This window comes from Carassius carassius, chromosome 47 (genome assembly GCF_963082965.1).
Source record: "Carassius carassius chromosome 47, fCarCar2.1, whole genome shotgun sequence".
NCBI classification, from domain to species: Eukaryota; Metazoa; Chordata; class Actinopteri; order Cypriniformes; family Cyprinidae; genus Carassius; species Carassius carassius.
In genome coordinates this window covers 18,937,774-18,960,025 of record NC_081801.1, presented here as the reverse complement: position 1 = coordinate 18,960,025, position 22,252 = coordinate 18,937,774, and the positions used below count along the sequence as shown (strand labels likewise).

The window sequence follows — 22,252 nt, the reverse complement described above, 5'->3', positions numbered from 1 at the left end:
CTAACTGTGTGTTGCGTTCAGTTACTACAGTCAAAACGATGAAACTCTCTTCAAGAGTGCACAGTAACTGGGGCTTAAAACTGTAAAAAAAACTGTAAAAAAAAAAAAAAAGGCTCATTAAACTAATGCACATATTTAATTAGAGCTGAAACATCGAATCGATCTAATCGATTAAAATCGATTATTAAAATAGTTGTCAACTAATTTAGTCATCGATTCGTTGCTAAATAACTTTTATTTGCCGTAAGCGGCTCATTTCGCGCATATTTCAAATCTGCGGTGACCAAAGTGTGGCAGTAATGAGCCACCGGAGGTTTTACTCAGCAAGTACAGCAGGAGAAGTAGCGAATAGCCAATAGCTGGCCTCGTTTTATGTCACGTGCTTCCCGAACAGCGTCTCTGCAGCATTCAGCATGATGTGGGAGAACTTTACTTTGAGCCTTTAAAAAAGAAGAGTAACCTGTAAACTCTGCACTACTGAACTGTTTAAGGGGACGTTCACATATCGCGTCTTTTGCGCGCTCAAGTTCGTTATTTCCAACACCGCACCGCATCGAGTTAAAAACATTTCAACTTTTCAGAATGCGGCAAGCGCACCGCGGGTCATGTGACAAGAACTAACCAATCAGCTTCATCCTTTCCCGTAACAACGTTAAAAGCTCAGTCAAGATGAAAGGAACAGCTGATCATAGTTGTATATGGATTTCCATTTTGAAATAAATTTAGTAGCAGAGCTACTGCAAGCGATTTTTTGAGCTGCAAATCCATTTATCCTTTGCTGAAATTTCCGCGTCTTCAAGGAGAGAGCACGTCATGGTTGCTTAGCAAAGGCAGACACCTCAGGAGCGCTTCTGCACGAGCGCTTTGGAAAGGAGAAAGCGGTGTGCCTAGCGTTTTCCACGCGTTTTTAGGCGCGATTTGTGAACGGCCCCTAAGACTTTCATTTGTGCAGATTCTCCAGTACAATGTTGTTTGCAAATGTTTAGTCGTAAAAGCTGAGAACATTGCTTTTTAACAGTTAACATTTAAAGCTTTACAAACATGTTCTGTGATCAGTTTGTCGTTTACCAGTTCAAAATTCAATCATGCAGCCTAATTATGACTGAATGAGAGAGGTAAATTGTAACGATATAAACCTTCATATTCATCCGGAAAAAGGAGGCGGGAACCGGCGGACAATCCAAAACATTTTAATAACAAAATAAACACAAAAACAGCGCACCAGCCCCTCACGGACGACTGGTGCGCGCAAATAAAACCCAAAACACAACTAAAAGCCCAGGCCTGGTCCTCTCTCGTCCTTCACTGCCGTCGCTCCAGTTTTATATCCTTCCATCTCCTCCATGGGCCTCGAGACCAGTGGGTCGAACAGGTGTAGTTCATCTCCAATCACTCCCCCGGCCTCGCTCCTATGTCCCTCGGCCCCGCCCCACTCGTCACATACCCCCATCGCCCCTCGCAGGCCGGGGGGTACTCCCGAGACTGCGCTCTACATCGCCCCCCCCCCCCTCCGGGGGGGCCGCTCACGGGGACCTGCGGGAACCTGGGGGTAGGACAGACGAGGCGAGAGAAAAGGAGATAGAAGGAGGAGCGACAGAGACGAGAGAGGAAAAAAAAAAATAAAAATTCCGGTTCCCAGACACACCGCTGCTCGGCCCTCCACCAGCTGGGCGATCTCCTCCGCGGTGCCTGGCGGTGGCACTGGACGGCCCTCGGCGGACGGCACGACACTCCTCCGTCGCCCGGTGGACGGCGACGGCTCCTCCGGTTTTGGGCAGCCGGCAGGAGTCCCCCTTTCCCTGCTCCTCCCCGTTCCGGCGGATGGCAGCAGGCTCCGGCCACCTGGCGAACGGCGCCGACTCCTCCGCTCCCTCACGGACGGCAGCCGTCTCTCCACATCGTGGGCGGCCGGTAGCGAGCTCGCCCGTCCCCGGCAACTCGCTCCAGTCCACCGCCTCTAGCGTCCATGGCGGCACACTCCTCGCCAGCTCGATGGCACCGCGGATTCACCACAGCGGCGAGGGATCTTCAGCAGCGCGTCCCTCCTTCTCCCGGGTTTCGGCACCACTGTAACGATATAAACCTTCATATTCATCCGGAAAAAGGAGGCGGGAACCGGCGGACAATCCAAAACATTTTGATAACAAAATAAACACAAACAGCGCACCAGCCCCTCACGGACGACTGGTGCGCGCAAATAAAACCCAAAACACAACTAAAAGCCCAGGCCTGGTCCTCTCTCGTCCTTCACTGCCGTCGCTCCAGTTTTATATCCTTCCATCTTCTCCATGGGCCTCGAGACCGGTGGGTCAAACAGGTATAGTTCATCTCCAATCACTCCCCCGGCCTCGCTCCCATGTCCCTCGGCCCCGCCCCACTCGTCACATAAATGTTTAAAGATATTTGAAATGCACTTTTTTTCCTAAGTATTCACCGCTCTTTTTCACACAGCAGGTTTTTTGTGTGTGTCAATTTTTTTTTTCTGGACAACCTTCTGATGGATTTTACTTTAAATTGTGAGTTCCATTCAGGTTTCATGCCATTAGCACTTTATTCGAAGGATTGTTTACAATTTCACAGCATAAGCTATAAAGCTGTTTCCCAGTAAATAATAAAATACAATGCACTGCAATTTTATTCTGTTTTATCCTTATTCTTCGTGAAAATATGTTCTGAAAGATTCCTTAATAAGCTTTGTTTGGGATGTTAAACTACTTTAGGAGCTCTAAGGACTGCCATGGTGAAAACATTATTTGAAATCTACTTGTGAAATTTGCTAGATTATGGGTCAGTGTTCTGATTGCAGAAGAGTTCGACAAAGGATTACTAACACAATAAAACAACTCCAGGTATATTTTTGATGAGGATATGACAGTGCAAAATGGTTAAAATCTCTTAAAAAATCTATGCTGAAGGCTAAAGACCATTTATTAATAATTTACTTGGGGAAAAAATGGAAAAAACGAAAATATAAGTACATAAACCGATTAATCGTAAAAATAATCGACATATTAATCGATTATCAAAATAATCGTTAGTTGCAGCCCTAGATTTAATACACTTTTCCCTTCGTACTAGTGATGTCCGGTTCGGGAATGAATCATTTGATTTAATCAGTTCTTCTTTTCACACTGCAATTCCAGCAAATACATGGGTAAAGTGTTCCGGCAATTGTTCCCGGGTCGTTGGATTTTGCACTTTCACACTGCTAGTGATTACCCGGAATATGTGCGTGCTTTCACACACAACCCGTAAAGATCCCGTAACGACATGTGACATCAGGGTGTAATGTACGAGTTGAAAATGTTAGGCACGTTATACTTTCACTGAAGCTGGCGAACGATCTCGGCGTCAGCACGGAAAGTGAGGAACTAACTGGAACGAACGTGCGTCATCACTACGACACTGCATTAGATCTGGCTTTTGTTCACACAGCGCTCGTCCCGGGATTTAACCCGGCAATGTTACTAGGTCCCCGACCCAGGTTCAATGCCGGAGTCAATCCCTTTCAAACATGTTTGCTTTCACACAGAAGGCGACCCGCCAATGTTCCGGCAATTTGCCCGGTTCGACGTGCAGTGTGAAAGGGGGGCTTTAGTGAAACTTGCAGTGCTCATGTTTGTTCAACAAAGTTAAACCCTTTTGGAACAAATTTATTTGTGGCAGTCAATTTTGATATTATGGTGGCCCACCACAAATAAATCAATATATGAGAAACCCTGGACTGAATTTGTATTGATTTAAGCATATTGATTTGGCAGCATTGTTCTGTTCTATTAAAAGATTATTGTTCTCAAAAAGAGAGAACTTTTTTTGAGTAAGGAAAGTTATGAGGAGCATCATCCGTTTTGTATAAAGTTATAAATATTTCCCACAATGTGGTATGAATTAATGTTTTTTGACAACTGTTACATGCCACCTTTGTGCAACAGGAGATCCCTGGTGTCTTTAACAGACTACTGCTTAAACACCTTTTTTAAATTTCTTTTTTTTTAAGATAATGCCAATGCTTATGTATCCAGTCTGGGCTCGTCTTCCTTTGTACAGACTGGATTTTTCAGACAATATGTGAGTTCGGGTTATAATTGGTGACTTTATCTGCTCTTCCAGTATGACCAAGGAGGATGAGAAGGTAATTCCTGTGAGGGTTGGGCTGAGATGCAGGCCTTTGGTTTCCAAAGAGATTAATGAAGGATGTCAGTGCTGTCTCACTTTTGTACCCGGTGAACCTCAGGTCTGTGTCATTAGACCTTGCCTATTTCATTAACATTTATGCATCAATAAAATCATGTTGTTAATTGTTCATTAAATCTTCTTTTCCTTTCAGGTGATTGTTGGCAATGACAAGGCTTTCACCTATGATTATGTCTTTGACCCCACAACAGAGCAGGAGGAAGTATTCAACAATGCTGTGTCTCCATTATTGTCAGGTCTTTTTAGAGGTTTGTAAAGCAGTCCCGCTACAATTGTTGATATTTTTCCCCCGGATTTTTGCAGCCCAAAGTGGCTATATTTGGTCACACCAGCATTGTGTCAATAGCCGTGTTTCCACTGTCGGACCAAAAGCTGTCATTCTAGTGCGTGCTAGGCCCAGTCAGTTTTCCACTGTCACTTCAAGTGTTTGATCGTGCCTCATCGGTGCATCCTTGTTCGGGGCCAATGGCCCAGGTTTTTTGGCCCGACGAAAAACTCGGCCCAAAGCGGGCCAGCTGAGGCTAGAGGCAGAGCTTTCCGCGTCCGGAGAGCCTCAGCGCCACGGATCATTTCATATAACAGCTATAACACCAGCATTAAACACTTTTTCTTTTTTTTTTTTTTATAAGTTGAGCTCAAAACTCACTTTCATTCAGCAGCAAATGTTTGAAATAACTTGATCCGATGTGGATTATAATCACCATACAATGCAAAAATATTTATAAGCGATGCAAAAGACTATGCATGATAGGCATTGATGTTACTGGTAAACATGGTAAATGCGAACACTTGAAGAAATCAGACCTCAGCTGCTTATTCTTTATCACAATCATGTATTTAGTAACATTTTTTATCTGTCATAAGTCTCGTCTCAAGTTTAGCTTGTCATAAAAAAAATAATGTTTTTTGTTCGGGAGCTTTTATAAAAATATAGAAATTATCATACTTTCTAAATGTGATATGTACAGGTGCTTCTCAATGAATTTGAAAATTCATTTATTTCAGTAATTCAACTCGAATTGTGAAATTTGTGTATTAAATAAATGCAATGCACACAGACTGAAGTAGTTCAAGTCTTTTGGTTCGTCTCATTGTGATTAAATTTTAAATTAAATTTTAATTTTAAATTTCATTGTGAAAAAAAAAAACTCACATTAAAAAAAACCCACCAAATCATGATTTCAAAAGATTAGAATAATAATAATAATAAAAAAAAAACTTAGTTATTTGTTGGCTTTCTGGAAAATTTTCATTTACTGTACATGTCCTCAATACTTGGTAGGGGCTCCTTTTGCTTTAATTACTGCCTGCGGTGTGGCATGAAGGTCATCCGTTTGTGGCATTGCTGATGTGGTATGGAAGCCCAGGTTTCTTTGACCGTGGCCTTCAGCTAATTTGCATTTTGGTCTCGTTTCTCTTCTTTTCCTCTTGACAATACCCCATAGATTCTCTATGGGGTTCAGTTCTGGTGAGTTTGCTGGCCAGTCAAGCACACCAATACCATGGTCATTTAACCAACTTTTGGTGCTTTTGGCAGTGTGGGCAGGTGCCAAATCCTGCTGGAAAATGAAATCAGCATCTCCAAAAAGCTGGTCAGCAGAAGGAAGCATGAAGTGCTCCAAGATTTAATGGTAAATGGGTGCAGTGGCTTTGGTTTTCAAAAAACCCAACCCAACACCAGCAGATGATATTGCACACTAAATCATCACAGACTGTGTAAACTTAACACTGGACTTCAAGCAACTTGGGCTATGAGCTTCTCCACACTTCCTCCAGACACTAGGACCCTGGTTTCCAAATTAAATTCAATACTTGTTTTCATCTGAAAAGAGTACTTTGGACGACTGGGCAACAGTGCAGTTCTTCTCCTTAGCCCCAGGTAAGACGCCTCAGGAGTGGCTTAACGAGGAATACGACAACTGTATCCAAATTCCTTGAAACGCCTGTATGTGGTGGCTCTTGATTCCTTGTGAAGTTCACTCAAATTCTTGAATCAATTTCACTTGACAATCCTCAGAAGTCTCCGATTCTCTTGGTTGGTTGTGCATCTTTTTTTTTTTTCTCAACACTTTTTTTTCTTCCACTCAACTGTCTGTTAACATGCTCGGATACAGCACTCTGTGAACAGCCAGCTTCTTTGGCAATGAATGTTTGTGGCTCCTTGTGGAGGGTGTCAATGATAGTCTTCTGGACAACTGTCGGATCAGCAGTCTTCCCCATGATTGTGTAGCCTAGTGAACCAAACTGAGAGATCATTTTGAAGGCTCAGGAAACCTTTGCAGGTGTTTTGAATCGATTTAGTTGACTGGCATGTCACCATATTCTAATTTGTTGAGCTAGTGATTTGGTGGGTTTTTGTTAAATGTGAGCCAAATCATCACAATTAAAAAAAAAAAAGTCTTAAACTACTTCAGTCTGTGTGCATTGAATTTCTTTAATACACACGTTTCACAATTTGAGTTGAATTACTGGAATTATCTTTTTCATGACATTCTAATTTGAGAAGCACCTGTATATAGACTACTGTGACTACAAATAAACAGAAACAGACTCGACTGAATAAGCAGGCTATGTTCATAACGCTTTATTTCTGTGTGACTAATTTTTTAATTCTGATAAAGTAATTCATTATGATCCGTTTATCACTTATTATTGTAAAACATTGATGCTTTTGGATATATGTGGGTAGTTGACGTGACGTGGCTTTTTCACCGTCACAGGAGATAAAAAATAATTTATTTAACATTTTCATCATTTAGAATACTGTAAATGGTTAAACATTTTCTTGTTTTACATTAATTTGTTGTTTTAATACCAGAGTTATTTTTAATTTTCTTTTACAACTTTGAGCCAAATGTCAAAATCGTCCTATGGTGTGACGGTAGACAACATTATTTCATAAATATTAACTGTTATAAAAAAATAAAATAGTGTTGAAAAATCTTAATGAACACTCCTGGCATAATTGTGCAAGTGTCTATTTCACTAAGTGGCCATCACTTTTCCTATACATACATTTATAAAAGTGTAGGAATTTCATAAAGTTTGTCACAGAAAAAAATTTCCTTTGGTGTTATGCAAAAACCTGATATTAAGTTGGGCAATATCATGGACAATTACATTTAGTTGAAAGCCCCCTTTCAAGGTCATGTGACTGAAGAAACCCTATGAAGGCCATGAGCAATGCACATGGAAAATATTTTTCTCAGAATTGTTCAAATATTTAACTGTTTTCAGACCACTGAAGGTTTTTCGTCCTTTGGTGTGACACCCCTAAATTCCAGTTTTTAATTCAAATTTGTATTTTTAACAGCATGACTATGTAATATTATGCAAATGTATCATGCTAATTGCTAATGACAATTCAGCTAGTATTAGCATTATTAACTGCCACAGAAGCTCAAATGTCCTTTGGTGTGACACGAAATGTCCTTTGGTGTGACACTTTGGCCTGTCACACAATAGGACAACACCTCCTTAAGAAGTTTTTTAACATACTTTTCATTCTTTTTGGACCAGTTTTGATTGATTTTAAATTCAATAATGAGTTAGATTTTAATGTTTATTGCCATTTTCTGGAGACTACATAAAATGTTCTGAAGTGTTACTAAAATAACTATAATGTATGATGTAACGACTATAAACAAATATAAAGGGGGTGGTGTTGGCGCAGTGGATAAGACACATGCCTTTGGCGTGAGAGACCAGGGTTCGAATCCTAGTTGCCCCAGAGGCGTGCGACCTCTGACATATATAGCAATTGTAAGTCGCTTTTAAGCGTCAGCTAAATGAATAAATGTAAATGTAAATGAAGTACATAAATACAGTGCTACTACTGTATGCTACTTGCTACTTAACTTTTTTTTTTTTTTAGAACAGAAAGAACTGAGGGAGAGATGAGTGCAAAAGAGAGGACCAGACAGTATAGGGAGCAAATAGACCAGACAGTAAAAAGGATCCACATAGAAAGGAGGCGATCCTAAGAGAACAACGGAGAAAGTAAATCAAACTGAAATGTTGCCATATACAGTTCATCTAAAAATAATTCAGGGATCTTGCAGAGTGTAGGGCTGGGCGATATATCTAACGATTTGATCATGCGCATCTAGTTAATCTGGTTCCGTGATTAGCGCTAAATCGCCATCACCTGCTTTCGAATGGAGAGGCATTTAATAGACAGAGCCGTAGATCACTGACATGCTACGCAATATCGCTTTCATTATCGAAGGCGATTCATCTGGTATAATGAACGCGATATTGTGTAGCTTGTCAGTGATCTACTGCTTATTATTCAGTATCAGAATAGACCTGTGTGAGGTTCAGGTTCAACAATAGTTACATAAGCTTGTTATTACAGAATAATAATCTATATTGTGTTTTATAAGAAATTGACAAGTGGTTACATTTGTAGGGAAAACACAGTAGGTCATTAGTTCATAAAGTAAACCTTACATTAATTTCTCTGATCTATTCATCTATATTCTATCATTATTTCTAACAGATATCATGAAACAAAGGTTCTCAGGGAATTGGATACATTCAACATTAAAGTGAAGTGAAGTGAAGTGACATTCGGCCAAGTATGGTGACCCATACTCAGAATTTGTGCTCTGCATTTAACCCATCCGAAGTGCACACACACAGAGCAGTGAACACACACACACACTGAACACACACCCGGAGCAGTGGGCAGCCATTTATGCTGCGGCGCCCGGGGAGCAGTTGGGGGTTCGGTGCCTTGCTCAAGTGAAGTGAAGTGAAGTGAAGTGACATTCAGCCAAGTATGGTGATCAAGGGCACCTAAGTCGTGGTATTGAGGGTGGTGAGAGAACTGTACATGCACTCCCCCCACCCACAATTCCTGCCGGCCCGAGACTCGAACCCACAACCCTTCGATTGGGAGTCCGGTTCTCTAACCACCAGGCCACGACTTCCCTTTTTTTTTTTTCTTTTTTTTTTTTTTTTTTTTTTCTTTTCTTTTCTTTTCTTTTTAAAGTGAAGCACTAGGAAGGAAGAGACAAACTTATTAATAAAACAAAAATAATATGTTTTAGATGGAATGGTGTTCATGAATGTTATGCAATGTTTTTAGGGATTTTATTTTCATGGCTATACCATGACTTAGGTGCCCTTGCTTCCCGGGCACTCCGGGTGGGTGTTCACGGTGTGTGTGGTCACTGCTCTGTGTGTGGGCACTTTGAATGGGATAAATGCAGAGCACGAATTCTGAGTATGGGTCACCATACTTGGCTGTATGTCACTTTCACTTCACTTCACTTCAATGACTATCTTTGTCCTTTGGTGTGACGTTTTGTCCTATGGTGTGACAAGCATTAAACAACAGATAAATATACTTATTTTACATTTATTCATTTAGCAGATGCTTTTATCCAAAGCGACTTACAGATGAGGAGAGTGGAAGCAATCAAAAACAACAAAAAGAGCAATGATATATAAGTGCTATAACAAGTCTCAGATAGGTTAACACAGTACACCTTGCATGGGATTTTAAATAATATAATATAAAGAAAACAGATAGAATAAAAAAAAAAGAATAGAGCAAGCTAGTGTTAGAGGTCTTTACACATACACACACACATACAATTTCATAATTAATGAAAAGAAAATAGAATATAAAAAGATTAGAAAGGTAGTTAGATTTTTTTAAGAATAGAATTAGAATAGTGAGTGTTAAAGTTGGAGGGTCAAATAAAGATGGAAGAGATGTTTTAAGCAGATTCTTGAAGATGGCTAAGGACTCAGCTGTCCGGATTGAGTTGTGGAGGTCATTCCACCAGGAGGGAACATTTAATTTAAAAGTCCGTAAAAGTGACTTTGTGCTTCTTTGGGATGGCACAATCAAGCGACGTTCACTTGCAGAACGCAAGCTTCTAGAGGGCACATAAGTCTGAAGTAACAAATTTAGGTAAATGGGTGCAGAGCCAGTGGTAGTTTTGTAGGCAAACATCAATGCCTTGAATTTTATACGAGCGGCTATTGGAAGCCAGTGCAAATTAATAAACAGAGGTGTGACATGTATTCTTTTTGGCTCGTTAAGAATTAATCTTGCTGCCGTGTTCTGAATTAATTGTAAAGGTTTGATAGAATTGACTGGAAGACCTGCCAAGAGGGCATTGCAATAGTCCAGCCTGAACAGAACAAGAGCTTGAACAAGAAGTTGTGCAGCATGTTCCGAAAGAAAGAGCTTGATCTTCTTGATGTTGAATAAAGCAAATCTGCAGGATCGGACAGTTTTAGCAATGCGGTCTGAGAAAGTCAGCTGATCATCAATCATAACTCCACGGCTTCTAGCTGTTTTTGAAGGAGTTATGATTGATGTGCCTAACTTGATGGTGAAATTGTGATGAAACGATGGGTTTGCTGGAATCACAAGCAGTTCTGTCTTGGCAAGGTTGAGTTGAAGGTGATGGTCCATCATCCAGGAAGAAATGTCTGTTAGACAAGCTGAGATGCGAATAGCTACCATCGGATCATCAGGATGGAATGAGAGGTAGAGTTGAGTGTCATCAGCATAGCAGTGGTATGAAAAGCCAAGTTTCTGAATGACAGAACCTAATGATGCCATGTAGACAGAGAAGAGAAGTGGTCCAAGAACTGAGCCCTGAGGCACCCCAGTAGTTAGATGATGTGACTTGGACACCTCACCTCTCTAAGGTACTTTGAAGGACCTATCTGATAGGTAAGACTCAAACCATTGAAGTGTGGTTCCTGAGATGCTTTTTGCCAGTAGGGTTGATAGGAGGATCTGGTGGTTAACCATGTCAAAAGCAGCAGACAGATCAAGCAGGATAAGTACTGAAGATTTGGATTCCGCTCTTGCCAGTCTTAGAGCTTCAACAACTGAGAGCAAAGCAGTCTCAGTTGAATGTCCACTTCTGAAGCCAGATTGGTTGCTGTCAAGGAGGTTGTTGTGTGTGAGAAATGTAGAGACTTGGTTGAACACAGCTCGTTCAAGTGTTTTTGCTATGAAAGGAAGAAGGGAAACTGGTCTGTAGTTCTCTAAAAGAGATGGATTGAGGTTGGGTTTCTTAAGTAGTGGAGTTATACGTGCGTGTCAAAATGATGAGGGAAAAACACCAGTGTGGAGAGATGTTGATGATGTAAGTGAGTGCAGGTACAACTGCAGGAGAAATGGCTTGAATCTTTTCGATTATGTAAAAGTCATTCAAATGTTCTGAACTCTAATCTCAAACAAACCCGGGTGTGCAAGCACTGAAAGTGCTTGAGTAAAAATCAGCACATTTTGGTCTTTTTTTTTTTTTTTTTTTTTAAATCATTGTTAACTTCACTTATTTATTAATTTAACTTTAACCATTTATTGTTAAATGGATAGTTTGAGAAATTTCACAAATGACTTTTTTTTTTTTTTTTTTTGTTAACCTCATTGTTTGCATTTGCAGGTTATAATGCCACAGTTTTGGCCTATGGACAGACAGGGTCAGGGAAGACCTTCTCTATGGGTGGTACATACACATCAGAACAAGAGAACGAGTCCACAGTTGGGGTTATCCCACGAGTGATACGAAGAATCTTTCAAGAAAAGTCTAAATGTGCAGACTGTGAACTTTTGTTGGCTGTATCTTACCTTGAGGTATAAATGTTTCTGTGTCGTCTTGTTATCCTTTATCGATTTAAGTCGATATTCCATTTTGTGTAACTCTAGGGTGTTGTTATTCTTTTTAAACTTAGATTTACAATGAAGAGATCCTGGACTTGCTGTGCACATCAAAGGAAAAACCCATCATCAGTATCAGAGAGGATCCTAAAGATGGCATCAAAGTGAGTTTTAGAACTTCTAATAAGGAATGGGTGATCAAATAATTATCACGATAAAATTTTCTTTAATTACAACAAACGTTCCATATGATGTTTATGCACTTATGTTATGTACATTTACATTTTTTCATTTAGCTGACTCTTTTATCCAAAGCGACTTACAATTTGCTATATATGTCAGAGGACGCACGCCTCTGGAGCAACTAGGGGTTAAGAGTGTCTTGCTCAGGGACACATTGGTGTCTCACAGTGGATTCGACCTTGGGTCTCTCACACCAAAGGCATGTGTCTTATCCACTGCGCCAACACCACCCTTATATTTGAATCGTGCTGCACGTGTGTTGCAGACTGTCACACTGGTGCCAATACCAGTTTACCTAAATGGTAAGCATTGCCATTTCTGTTGCATATTTGAAACTTTAAAGGGGTCATTTGATGCGATTTCAGGGTGCTTTCACACCTGCCTCATTTAGTTAAGTTGAATCGTACCAGAGTTCGTTTCCCCCTTTGGTGCGGTCCGTTTGGCCAGGTGTGAAAGCAGCAATCGCACTCGGGTGCGCACCAAAGGCGGACCAAACAAGTGTACCGAGACCTGCTTGAAGAGGTGGTCTCGGTACGCTTTTAAACAAACTCCGGAGCGGTTTGTTTGTGGTGAAACGTGATCCGACCTCGAACAGACCCAACTGCAAAAAGTACTGATCATTTTTGGACTAAACCAGCTGCTGTAGTCAGCTGCTCTGTTCATTATGGGGTGAGGAATTATTTGTCGACAGTTTGCACTTTAGCATGGCAGCTCGTGGACAAACTTGGAGTAGTGAGGAGGTGCGGAGCCATATAGAAATTTGGTCTGATGACCATGAGCATTTCAGAGTTAAGAAGAATTAATGCACGCCTCCGCTTGAAGTTACGAGTAATGCACGCTCGCCGTTTGCAGTGCATTAGAATGTTGTTTTCAAGCTGCATCCGCGCTTTATCATAGAAATGTATTGATTGCATATTGTGGTTTATACAAACAATGTAATAGATTATGGCCAGGGACAAAACCAGCCGGTGGAGTCTTTGCTATGAAAATTAACTTAATCCCCAAAAAACCTTTCCACTGCATTTCATTGCTGTCATTAAAGGACCTGCCGAGATCATTTCAGTAATCGTCTTGTTAACTCAGGTGAGAATTAGAGCCCGACCGATATGGATTTTTTGGGGCCGATGCCGATATTAACTTGAAAAGAGCCGATTTATAAGCCGATATTTTGATTTTAAAAATAAACTGGATATTAGACCCATTTCCTATAAACTGCACTTACACAATATTCAATAGCAAAATATCTGCCTGTTCTATGTATGTGGGCTGTATAAACCATTTTCCAGAAGGGATTATGTTAAAAAAAGCCTTAGATTACAGTCTCAATGAATAAACAATTGCACATCAAAAGTATATATTTTTTAATGATCAAAAAACAGTCTGGTTTTAAACATTTAACACTTTTACTTTCTTCCAGTTGAAGCTGGTTTTAACAGTCTGTGTGTGTACTGTAAATAAATTATAATACTAAAGTTAAAGTATTTGCAGAAGTAGTCCCACACTTTGCTGCTACAGCATTCACCTTTTTCAGCCATCTGTAGGCAGAAAGAGAGACAGAGAAAGAATAAGCATGTGTATTAATAATATCACCATGTATCATTACTCATGTCATCATTAGAATTATAATAATAATAAACTGGGATCTCCTACATAGGCAAGAATTAGAAATATATATTTTTTTATTTTTCAAGCAATAGGTATGACCTATTACCTACTTATATTTAACAATATTATTACAACATTTTCCTGTTATGTCTGTAAAGTTGCTTTGAAACAATATGTAAAAAAGAAAAAAAGCGCTTGTTCAGCTCACATTTATTTACATGTCCCCTCTGGTTTAATCATTTCTGACGCAGCTACTGTAACTACACTATTTGCTCTCACAGACACATTCACAACGGACCCGTACATCTTCTCTTTGTGCAGTCTGAATCAAAACATCGTCTTGCCTACTATTACCGGAAGATTACGGAATCAATTAGAAGTTGAATGGTTAACGTTAGTGTCATGAACACACCGCTGTCAATTTTAAGAAGAACCACCTTCAAACAAGTTAATAGCAAGCATTTAAGGGGCTTGCTAAAAAAGGAAGCTATATTAGCGTTAGAGTAACGTAACAGTTGTTGTTTTTTCGAGGCACGCTGTACATAACTTCTAGTCATTAACTACACGCGCCCCCCTGCCACAGTTACGCGGTCATTATGTGCAGATATATTTAGATATATTATCTGCAGATATATTTAGAATAAGTTAAACGTTAACGTTATAGTTTGACCTCTTATTAACGTTCGCGCTCTTCCACTGATAAACATGGTATTAGCTTTGTTGCTAATCTAATATAGCAATGCATTAGCAGCTGTAAGTGATGTTACAGAATATTTAGAAGTGATAATGATAGGACCGTTAGCTAGAACTACCACACTGTTTTTATATACAGTGTATGAACTAAATCTACAATCATTTCACATGACGAACGACAGACTCACCGTCAAAAGAGTGCACCTCCTGTGGCTTGGCTGATAGCTTTCTTCTGTAGTGGATTTATGGCGCTGTTGTCAACTGGGGAGTTGCAGAGCTCCCTCTGGTGGGCAAACTATGCAACACTCATAACATGAGTGAAGCATGAGACTCTGTTTCTCATGTCCGATGCCGATTTAAATGCAATTAGCTCACATCGGCCGATAATATCGGCCGGCCAATATATCGGTCGGGCTCTAGTGAGAATGTTGACGAGCACAAGGCTGGAGATCATTATGTCAGGCTGATTGGGTTAGAATGGCAGACTTGACATGTTAAAAGGAGGGTGATGCTTGAAATCATTGTTCTTCCATTGTTAACCATGGTGACCTGCAAAGAAACTCGTGCAGCCATCATTGCGTTGCATAAAAATGGCTTCACAGGCAAGGATATTGTGGCTACTAAGATTGCACCTAAATCAACAATTTATAGGATCATCAAGAACTTCAAGGAAAGAGGATCAATTCTTGTAAAGAAAGCTTCAGGGTGTCCAAGAAAGTCCAGCAAGTGCCAGGATCGTCTCCTAAAGAGGATTCAGCTGCGGGATCGGAGTGCCACCAGTGCAGAGCTTGCTCAGGAATGGCAGCAGGCAGGTGTGAGAGCGCATCTGCACGCACAGTGAGGCCAAGACTTTTGGAAGATGGCCTGGTGTCAAGAAGGGCAGCAAAGAAGCCACTTCTCTCCAAAAAAACATCAGGGACAGATTGATCTTCTGCAGAAAGTATAGTGAATGGACTGCTGAGGACTGGGGCAAAGTCATATTCTCCGATGAAGCCCCTTTCCGATTGTTTGGGGCATCTGGAAAAAGGCTTGTCCGGAGAAGAAAAGGTGAGCGCTACCATCAGTCCTGTGTCATGCCAACAGTAAAGCATCCTGACACCATTCATGTGTGGGGTTGCTTCTCATCCAAGGGAGTGGGCTCACTCACAATTCTGCCCAAAAACACAGCCATGAATAAAGAATGGTACCAAAACACCCTCCAACAGCAACTAAAAGCAGTTTAGCAGCAAACTTTTTGAAAACTAATACTTATGTAATTCTCAAAACTTTTGGCCACGACTGTATATGTATAAAAAAAGAACAGTGAACTTAAGTTTACAATTGGGTAATTGATAAAAATAAATTAAGAGCCACAAACCTGTATATTAAACTCTTTTATTTACATTGCAGAAAATGTGCATTCACAAATATAGCCTATGTTGATCCAAATATGGAAAGCACTTTCGAATGTAATAATATGAGGTTCTCTCCAGAGATGTTTTGACACATTTCTTAAATTAAGGATGATTGCTGCGTAGTATTTGGTGTTTCCATTTGCTTGAACTTATTAACATGAGTTGCAAAAGTTTTGTGTGTTTGTGTGTGTGTGTGTGTGTGTGTGTGTTCAGCATATGGTGGGCCGCATTTGAATTCGTGACGGGCCACGGGTTGAGAACCACTGCTTTAAACTGAATGAATGACAGGTTCGTTGGTAACATCACTCAAGGCACATAAGAGGGTGGAGAAGATTTGTAATTAGATTAACGCTAATCTTACGTTCAATATCTGCGGAAATAAATATGGAAAAAAATAGATTCATGGCCTTTGAGAATTGATTTTGAATCGACCAGATTTTAAAAAACGATTCATCGAAAAATCTATTTTTTTACCCAGCCCTAATGTTAACATTCGCTTTGCAACATAAATCACATCAGGGTAGGATATATGATATATGTGAGGATATATGCGTCCCTGCCAGGACTCAACTAACATTGACAAATGATGAGCCATGGTTTACAGCAAAACTCAAGACATCTTCGTCAGGCCAAAGAGGATGCCTACAGAAATTGAGACATGTTCTTGTACAGTCACGACAGGAAGGAGATTAGAGCGGCTAAAAGGAGCTATGCTAAAAAGGTGGAAGATCAGTTCACTTTCAGTGACCCGACTTCAGTGATGAAAAGTTCTGAAAGCCATCACCAACTACAGGACACCATCCCACAGCACTGAGGCGAGTCAATAACTTGCTGGAGATCTGAATGTTTTATTGTAGATTCGAAATGCCTCACACCCATTCTGACCATGTCTTTACATAACAGTTAACACCTCCAGCAATCCCCCTAGTGAAGATGATGTGCGCCAGGTCTAGAGAAAGAACCAAAGAAGAAAGGCACCAGGCCCAGTCGTGTGTGGTAACCAGTAGGGTTGTGCCGATAGACGATAATATAGTGTATCGACGATAGTCAGAGATATCGACGATAGCAGATGTCTCTGTCGATAGTCAACACGATATTAGGCTCATTCTCCTATTAATGTATTCAATTATAATAACTTTTATTTATTTTTATTAGGCAGCCTATTATAACTCTGCTCTCAAATTGCCCAGCTATTTCACTTCAGCTCCGCGTTACACACACACACACAACACACACAAAAGAGGATGAGCCTGTAGCCGATGAATGAGTCTCCATCCACAAACAGACATGGCCTACATCGTCTGCAGATATAAGGTATTTCATTGCACTTTAACAAGTAATCTGAACAGCCTATAAATGTGCAATGTTTTAAACGAGTTATGTTAGAAGAATGCATCTCTTTCTTGTTTCTGTGGCGGTACGTCAGACTCATGGGGCGCACGGTCCGGAGCACTGTATGATTAAAGCCTCTGTTTATACTATCCTTGGCCGCGAGTCTGCTATGGGCCGCTAGGTAGGACGTCCGATCATCATCGGAGAGTGTACGCGGAGGCTCTGAGCGGACGGCTACGTGCCTCCCATTTTGGTCCGTGCGGTCAGTAGGCTTCAAAAGCACAATTGCATGTGCAGGCAGTGTGAAGAAGCCCATTGCTATTCGAATCGGTGCAATCCATCAGTAAAAGAATATAAAGACAGCCAGATGTGCAATAATTCTGGGCAATTATTTGTTCACATGTTTGTTGCAGAGCGGACCATAAGCATACGTTTTCGGAAGTATAAATGGAAGAAGTCCACGTCCGTGCTATCCGTCGGGGTTCCCACGCGTCCTGGAAAACCTGGAAATCCTGGAATATTAATGACCAATTTTCCAGTCCTGGAAAACACATAGAAAATGAGAGAAAACATAGATTGTCCTGGAAAAAATCTTGTTGTCCTGGAAAATTATTATTTTTACATTTTCTTGATCATTAAAGAATTGGCCGACAACTGGTTGAAACAATTAACGTAACAGAAAGCGCTCTGTTCAGGGATGCTGAGTTTTGACACGTGAGCTCACGCTGTTTAAGCTCCCTGTGACGTATGACGCTGTCTCGTGTTGGCGGTCTTCAGGTGCTAGAAATTAAGTGCTCGAATGTTTGCAGCAAATGTTCACTGGTATGGAGGTAATATTTAATTACATGTTAATATTATTGTAAAGTTATTATTTTGATACGCATGTGCAAGGGGTCTGCATGGCGAGTTACAGCATGAGTGACGGCATTTGCCTGAGAAAAGGTTATTGATTTGTTAAGTCTATTTTATTTAGAATCGTAGGAACGTCTTGCATCCCCATGACAAATCAGACCCAAATTTCCCAAACCTGTTTTATGAACGATATAGGAAGGGAAAATGAAATGCTGACGCGATGCACATCGATAATTGCATGTTCATAGTGCAGCACAGACTTGTGAACATGAGGCGGAGGCCGGTAGTATATAATAGTACTTATATAAACGTATATATAAAGGCACGTTTGCTATTGTACTATTGTCTGTTTGCTCTGTTTCACCAACCTAGTAGTTTCAAACAGACGTTTCTCTTAGCAACAAACAGTACAGTGACGTTTCTTTGCTGACTGAATCTTTGAGAAACGATTCATGACCCATTCATGAAGACCGTCATTTTCTTCATTACTAAATAACCGTTTTGAATGAATTGTTTGATAGAGTGACTCCAATGATTCACTCATTAAGACTGTTACTTGCTGTTTCACCTTACTGACAAAATCAAATGCCTATCGAAAAAGTGTCGCAGACAAAAGTGAGGAGTTAACCGCTCTAAAACAAAGGTTGGAAAAGTTGCAAGAGAGTTTGAGCCAACTCAAACAGTAAAAAAAATTCACAAGGTTACTGTGGAGCTTAATACAGTAAATATTTTGGACAGACATTTATTTGTTGTTTAGTCTGTTTGGGACAGATGCTTTTTGCAAACTATTTTTTTTATAATGCCTTTTATTTCTTTGGAGACTGCAGTTGGGGGAAGAGGGAAGGGGAAGCTTAACAAGAAGGGCCTAGGCAGTCGTTATAATGTGTTCATTAAAATAAAGTGTAGAGTTTACCTTCAGAAGCTGTGTGTGTGTGTGTGTGAGAGTGAGTGAGTGAGTGAATGAGTGACCAAATGGTCCCCACAAGGATAGTATAACCTGAGATCATCTACATTGTGGGGACCAGCCAGCAGTTCCCATGGGGGAAATGGATTAATAAACATACTAAATGTTTTTTTTTGAAAATGTCAAAGGTTTTCTGTGATAGTGTAGGGGGATAGAATATACAGTTTGTACAGTATAAAAACCATTGTGTCTAAGGAGATTCTCTAGCAGGATAGTGAACCAGACGTGTGTGTGTGTGTGTATTTGGTGCATTTCTGATTTTATAGTTGGGTTATAGCCATAAATTGTATGCTTTTTTTAAGAGAGGAGAGAGGAATATATTACTTTAGGCTGTGAATATGTGATCCTTCTATTTTATTCCCATCATCATGAAATTTGAAATGTCCTGGAAAAGTCCTGGAAAATGATCTCTGAAAAAGAGTGGGAACCCTGTCCGTGTGTGCGTCTGGATCCCTCATGCGGAAAATATAACACCAGCTTAATGCATCGGTTCAATTAAACTTTTGAAAGCTTTAAATTTAAGTCGTTCGTTTATGTCCAATATTAGTGTTAAACTGTTGGACTTTAACTGAAATCTACTATTGATCTTCACCTTTGACATTTATACCGCGTTTCCACCGAAATTACCCAGAACATTTGTACCAGGAACTTTTTTTCCCCAGGAACTTTTTTCTCCCCAGACCTGTTGCTTTCTGCGTTTCCACCGCGGTGTAAGGGAAGATTAGGCAAATAGACTGGTGACGTACAGTACAGACCAAAAGTTTGGACACACCTTCTCATTCAAAGAGTTTTTTTTATTTTCATATCTATGAAAATTGTAGAGTCACACTGAAGGCATCAAGGCCTATTTGACCAAGAAGGAGGGTAATGGCCTCCACAGTCACCGGACCTGAACCCAATCGAGATGGTTTAGGGGTGAGCTGGACCGCAAACAGAAGGCAAAAGGGCCAACAAGTGCTAAGCATCTCTCGGGGAACTCCTTCAAGACTGTTGAAAGACCATTTCAGGTGACTACCTCTTGAAGCTCATCAAGAGAATGCCAAGAGTGTGAAAAGCAGTAATCAAAGCAAAAGGTGGCTACTTTGAAGAACCTAGAATGAAATATTTTCAGTTGTTTCACACTTTTTTGTTATGTATATAATTCCATATATAATTCCACAAGTGTTAATTCATAGTTTTGATGCCTTCAGTGTGAATCTACAATTTTCATAGTCATAAAAATAAAGAAAACTCTTTGAATGAGAAAGTGTGTCCAAACTTTTGGTCTGTACTGTAGGTCTGCGCGTGTTTCTCAATACTATAGTACACGATTTTGGACGTGCATTCTCGGTAGTTCATACTTTGTGCATTCGACTCGGGAGTGTGATGTACGCGATGACGAAAATCCGGTAATTCTGCAAACAGCAGTGTACTTGATAACATCAGTCAGCTGACCATGGCTACTGGAATTTTCCTCACTGTACATTTACAATAAAACAAATTATGATATCAAATACCACTGCCTCCTTTCGTTTTCAGAAGGTCTAGCCGAGGTGAGGCTGCTCTCGGCGGATACATGAGGACTGAGATAAATCTCAGAGTCTCCGAGATAAATTAGATAAATCCGAGATTTTAAATAGTTTTTATAAATATACCACAGATTTGAGTTTTAAACAACTACATTCTCGTCTGAAATACTTTTAAAATGACATTATATGACACAATTACAGTAATAATTTGAAAATGATCCGAATTAATGGTGGTCGAAATCACAATGCTGCGTGAAATCAACCAATCAGGATGTTTAGTGCAAGTCCAGCCCCCGAAAGTTCCAGAACTTTGAAAAAGTACTACCTCGCCAGCAGGGATTTTCTGAGGGGCATTTTTTTACCCAGAACTTTTAGTTCCTTGTTCCTGTGGTGGAAACACAACGAGTACCAGGCCAAAGTCCCTAGTTCCTGGGTAAAGTTCCTGCGGTGGAAACGCGGCTATAGACCGATAACTTCCATGCGCAGATGGGGCAAATTTTTCACAGGACGTGCGATTATGACTGTTGCGTCCGACTATATATGAACTAGCTCTTTTAAATACAGTATTTTTATATTTAAAGTTAGTTTATCAGTATCTCTGAAAGTATTTTTTCGATTATGGGTGATTCCATAGGGTCTCTCTCGCACACCTGTGCGGTTTAAAACCAAATCATTATGTTATGACAAGAACAGAGAGTCTCTCTCTTGCCACTCTCTCTTCCACCCATGTACGATAATATTGTGTATCGTCGATCTCACGGGCTGACGATATGACGATTTGAAAAATGACTATATCAACCAACACCATTAACCAGCCTGTTTGAAAACCTGTGCTGACTAGCTGGTTCCCTTTTCACATCTTTTCACAGATCTTCAATGGATCACTGGAGCTGTCCACTGGCCAAAAGGCTATCGGCTCTGACTATCATAAATTTCATATGCCTTCTATGACTGCTGATGTATTTATGGTTTTTGTTTTCATTGTCTAGATTGTTGGGCTGACAGAAAAGGAAGTGTTCACTGCTCATGAGATGGTGGGTTGTCTTGAGTTGGGAAACTCTGCACGAACAGTTGGTTCAACAGCCATGAATGCAGCCTCATCTCGCTCCCATGCCATCTTTACCATATCACTGGAGCAGCGACGCAAAGGAGACAAGTATGTAAATGCAACCCAATCCTCTACGCACACCTTGGTAATCTATCGGCCAGTAAAATTTTTTGTTTACTCGCCAGACTGATATACTATTACACACACACACACACACACACATGATTCCAATCAGCTTATCTTAGTAAAATGGCACAGTTTCTTAAATCTTAGCTTATTAGTCAGGCAAGCATTATATTATGGTATTAAGCACTATTTAATGATAGAACTTTAATGATCTAGAACTAAAACTTGTAACCATTAGGGATGCACCGAAATGAAAATTTTTGGCCGAAACCAGAAACCAAGGCCGAAAACCGAAAATTGAAAGAAATTATGCCAGTTACTAGTACCATTGCATTTATTGCTATGACTGTGTACTAACTTTACTAAAATCAAGTCATTGCGATTGCATAAATTAATTTTAACGTTTCAAAGAATAAATCAATTACAAATTATGCAAATATTTATTTAGCACATTGCAACAATGCATAGTATAATATAAAATTCCTAAACTAAAATGTTTAACTTGACCCCACTCATGTGTACATTAAAAAATTATGCACAGGCCTACTGGCCTGCACAAAGGTTTTAAAATTAAATGTTCTCTCATAAAAACAAAGTGCATTTAGGTCAAGTGCATTTTAAATTTATCTCTGTAAGACTACTACAAGAAAGTGCATT

General features: G+C 40.2%; 1 protein-coding gene across 1 annotated transcript in view; it reads left to right on the top strand.

Annotated features, from left to right (window-relative positions):
- The window catches only part of kif4 (kinesin family member 4), a 181,421-nt gene that overhangs the window by 3,740 nt on the left and 155,429 nt on the right, over positions 1–22,252 (top strand). The window contains exons 2-6 of the mRNA XM_059542117.1: positions 4,111–4,234; positions 4,328–4,442; positions 11,616–11,806; positions 11,905–11,994; positions 21,411–21,577. Coding sequence (XP_059398100.1) covers positions 4,112–4,234; positions 4,328–4,442; positions 11,616–11,806; positions 11,905–11,994; positions 21,411–21,577 — 686 coding nt within the window. The 5' untranslated portion in view covers position 4,111. The remainder of the gene's footprint in view (positions 1–4,110; positions 4,235–4,327; positions 4,443–11,615; positions 11,807–11,904; positions 11,995–21,410; positions 21,578–22,252) is intronic.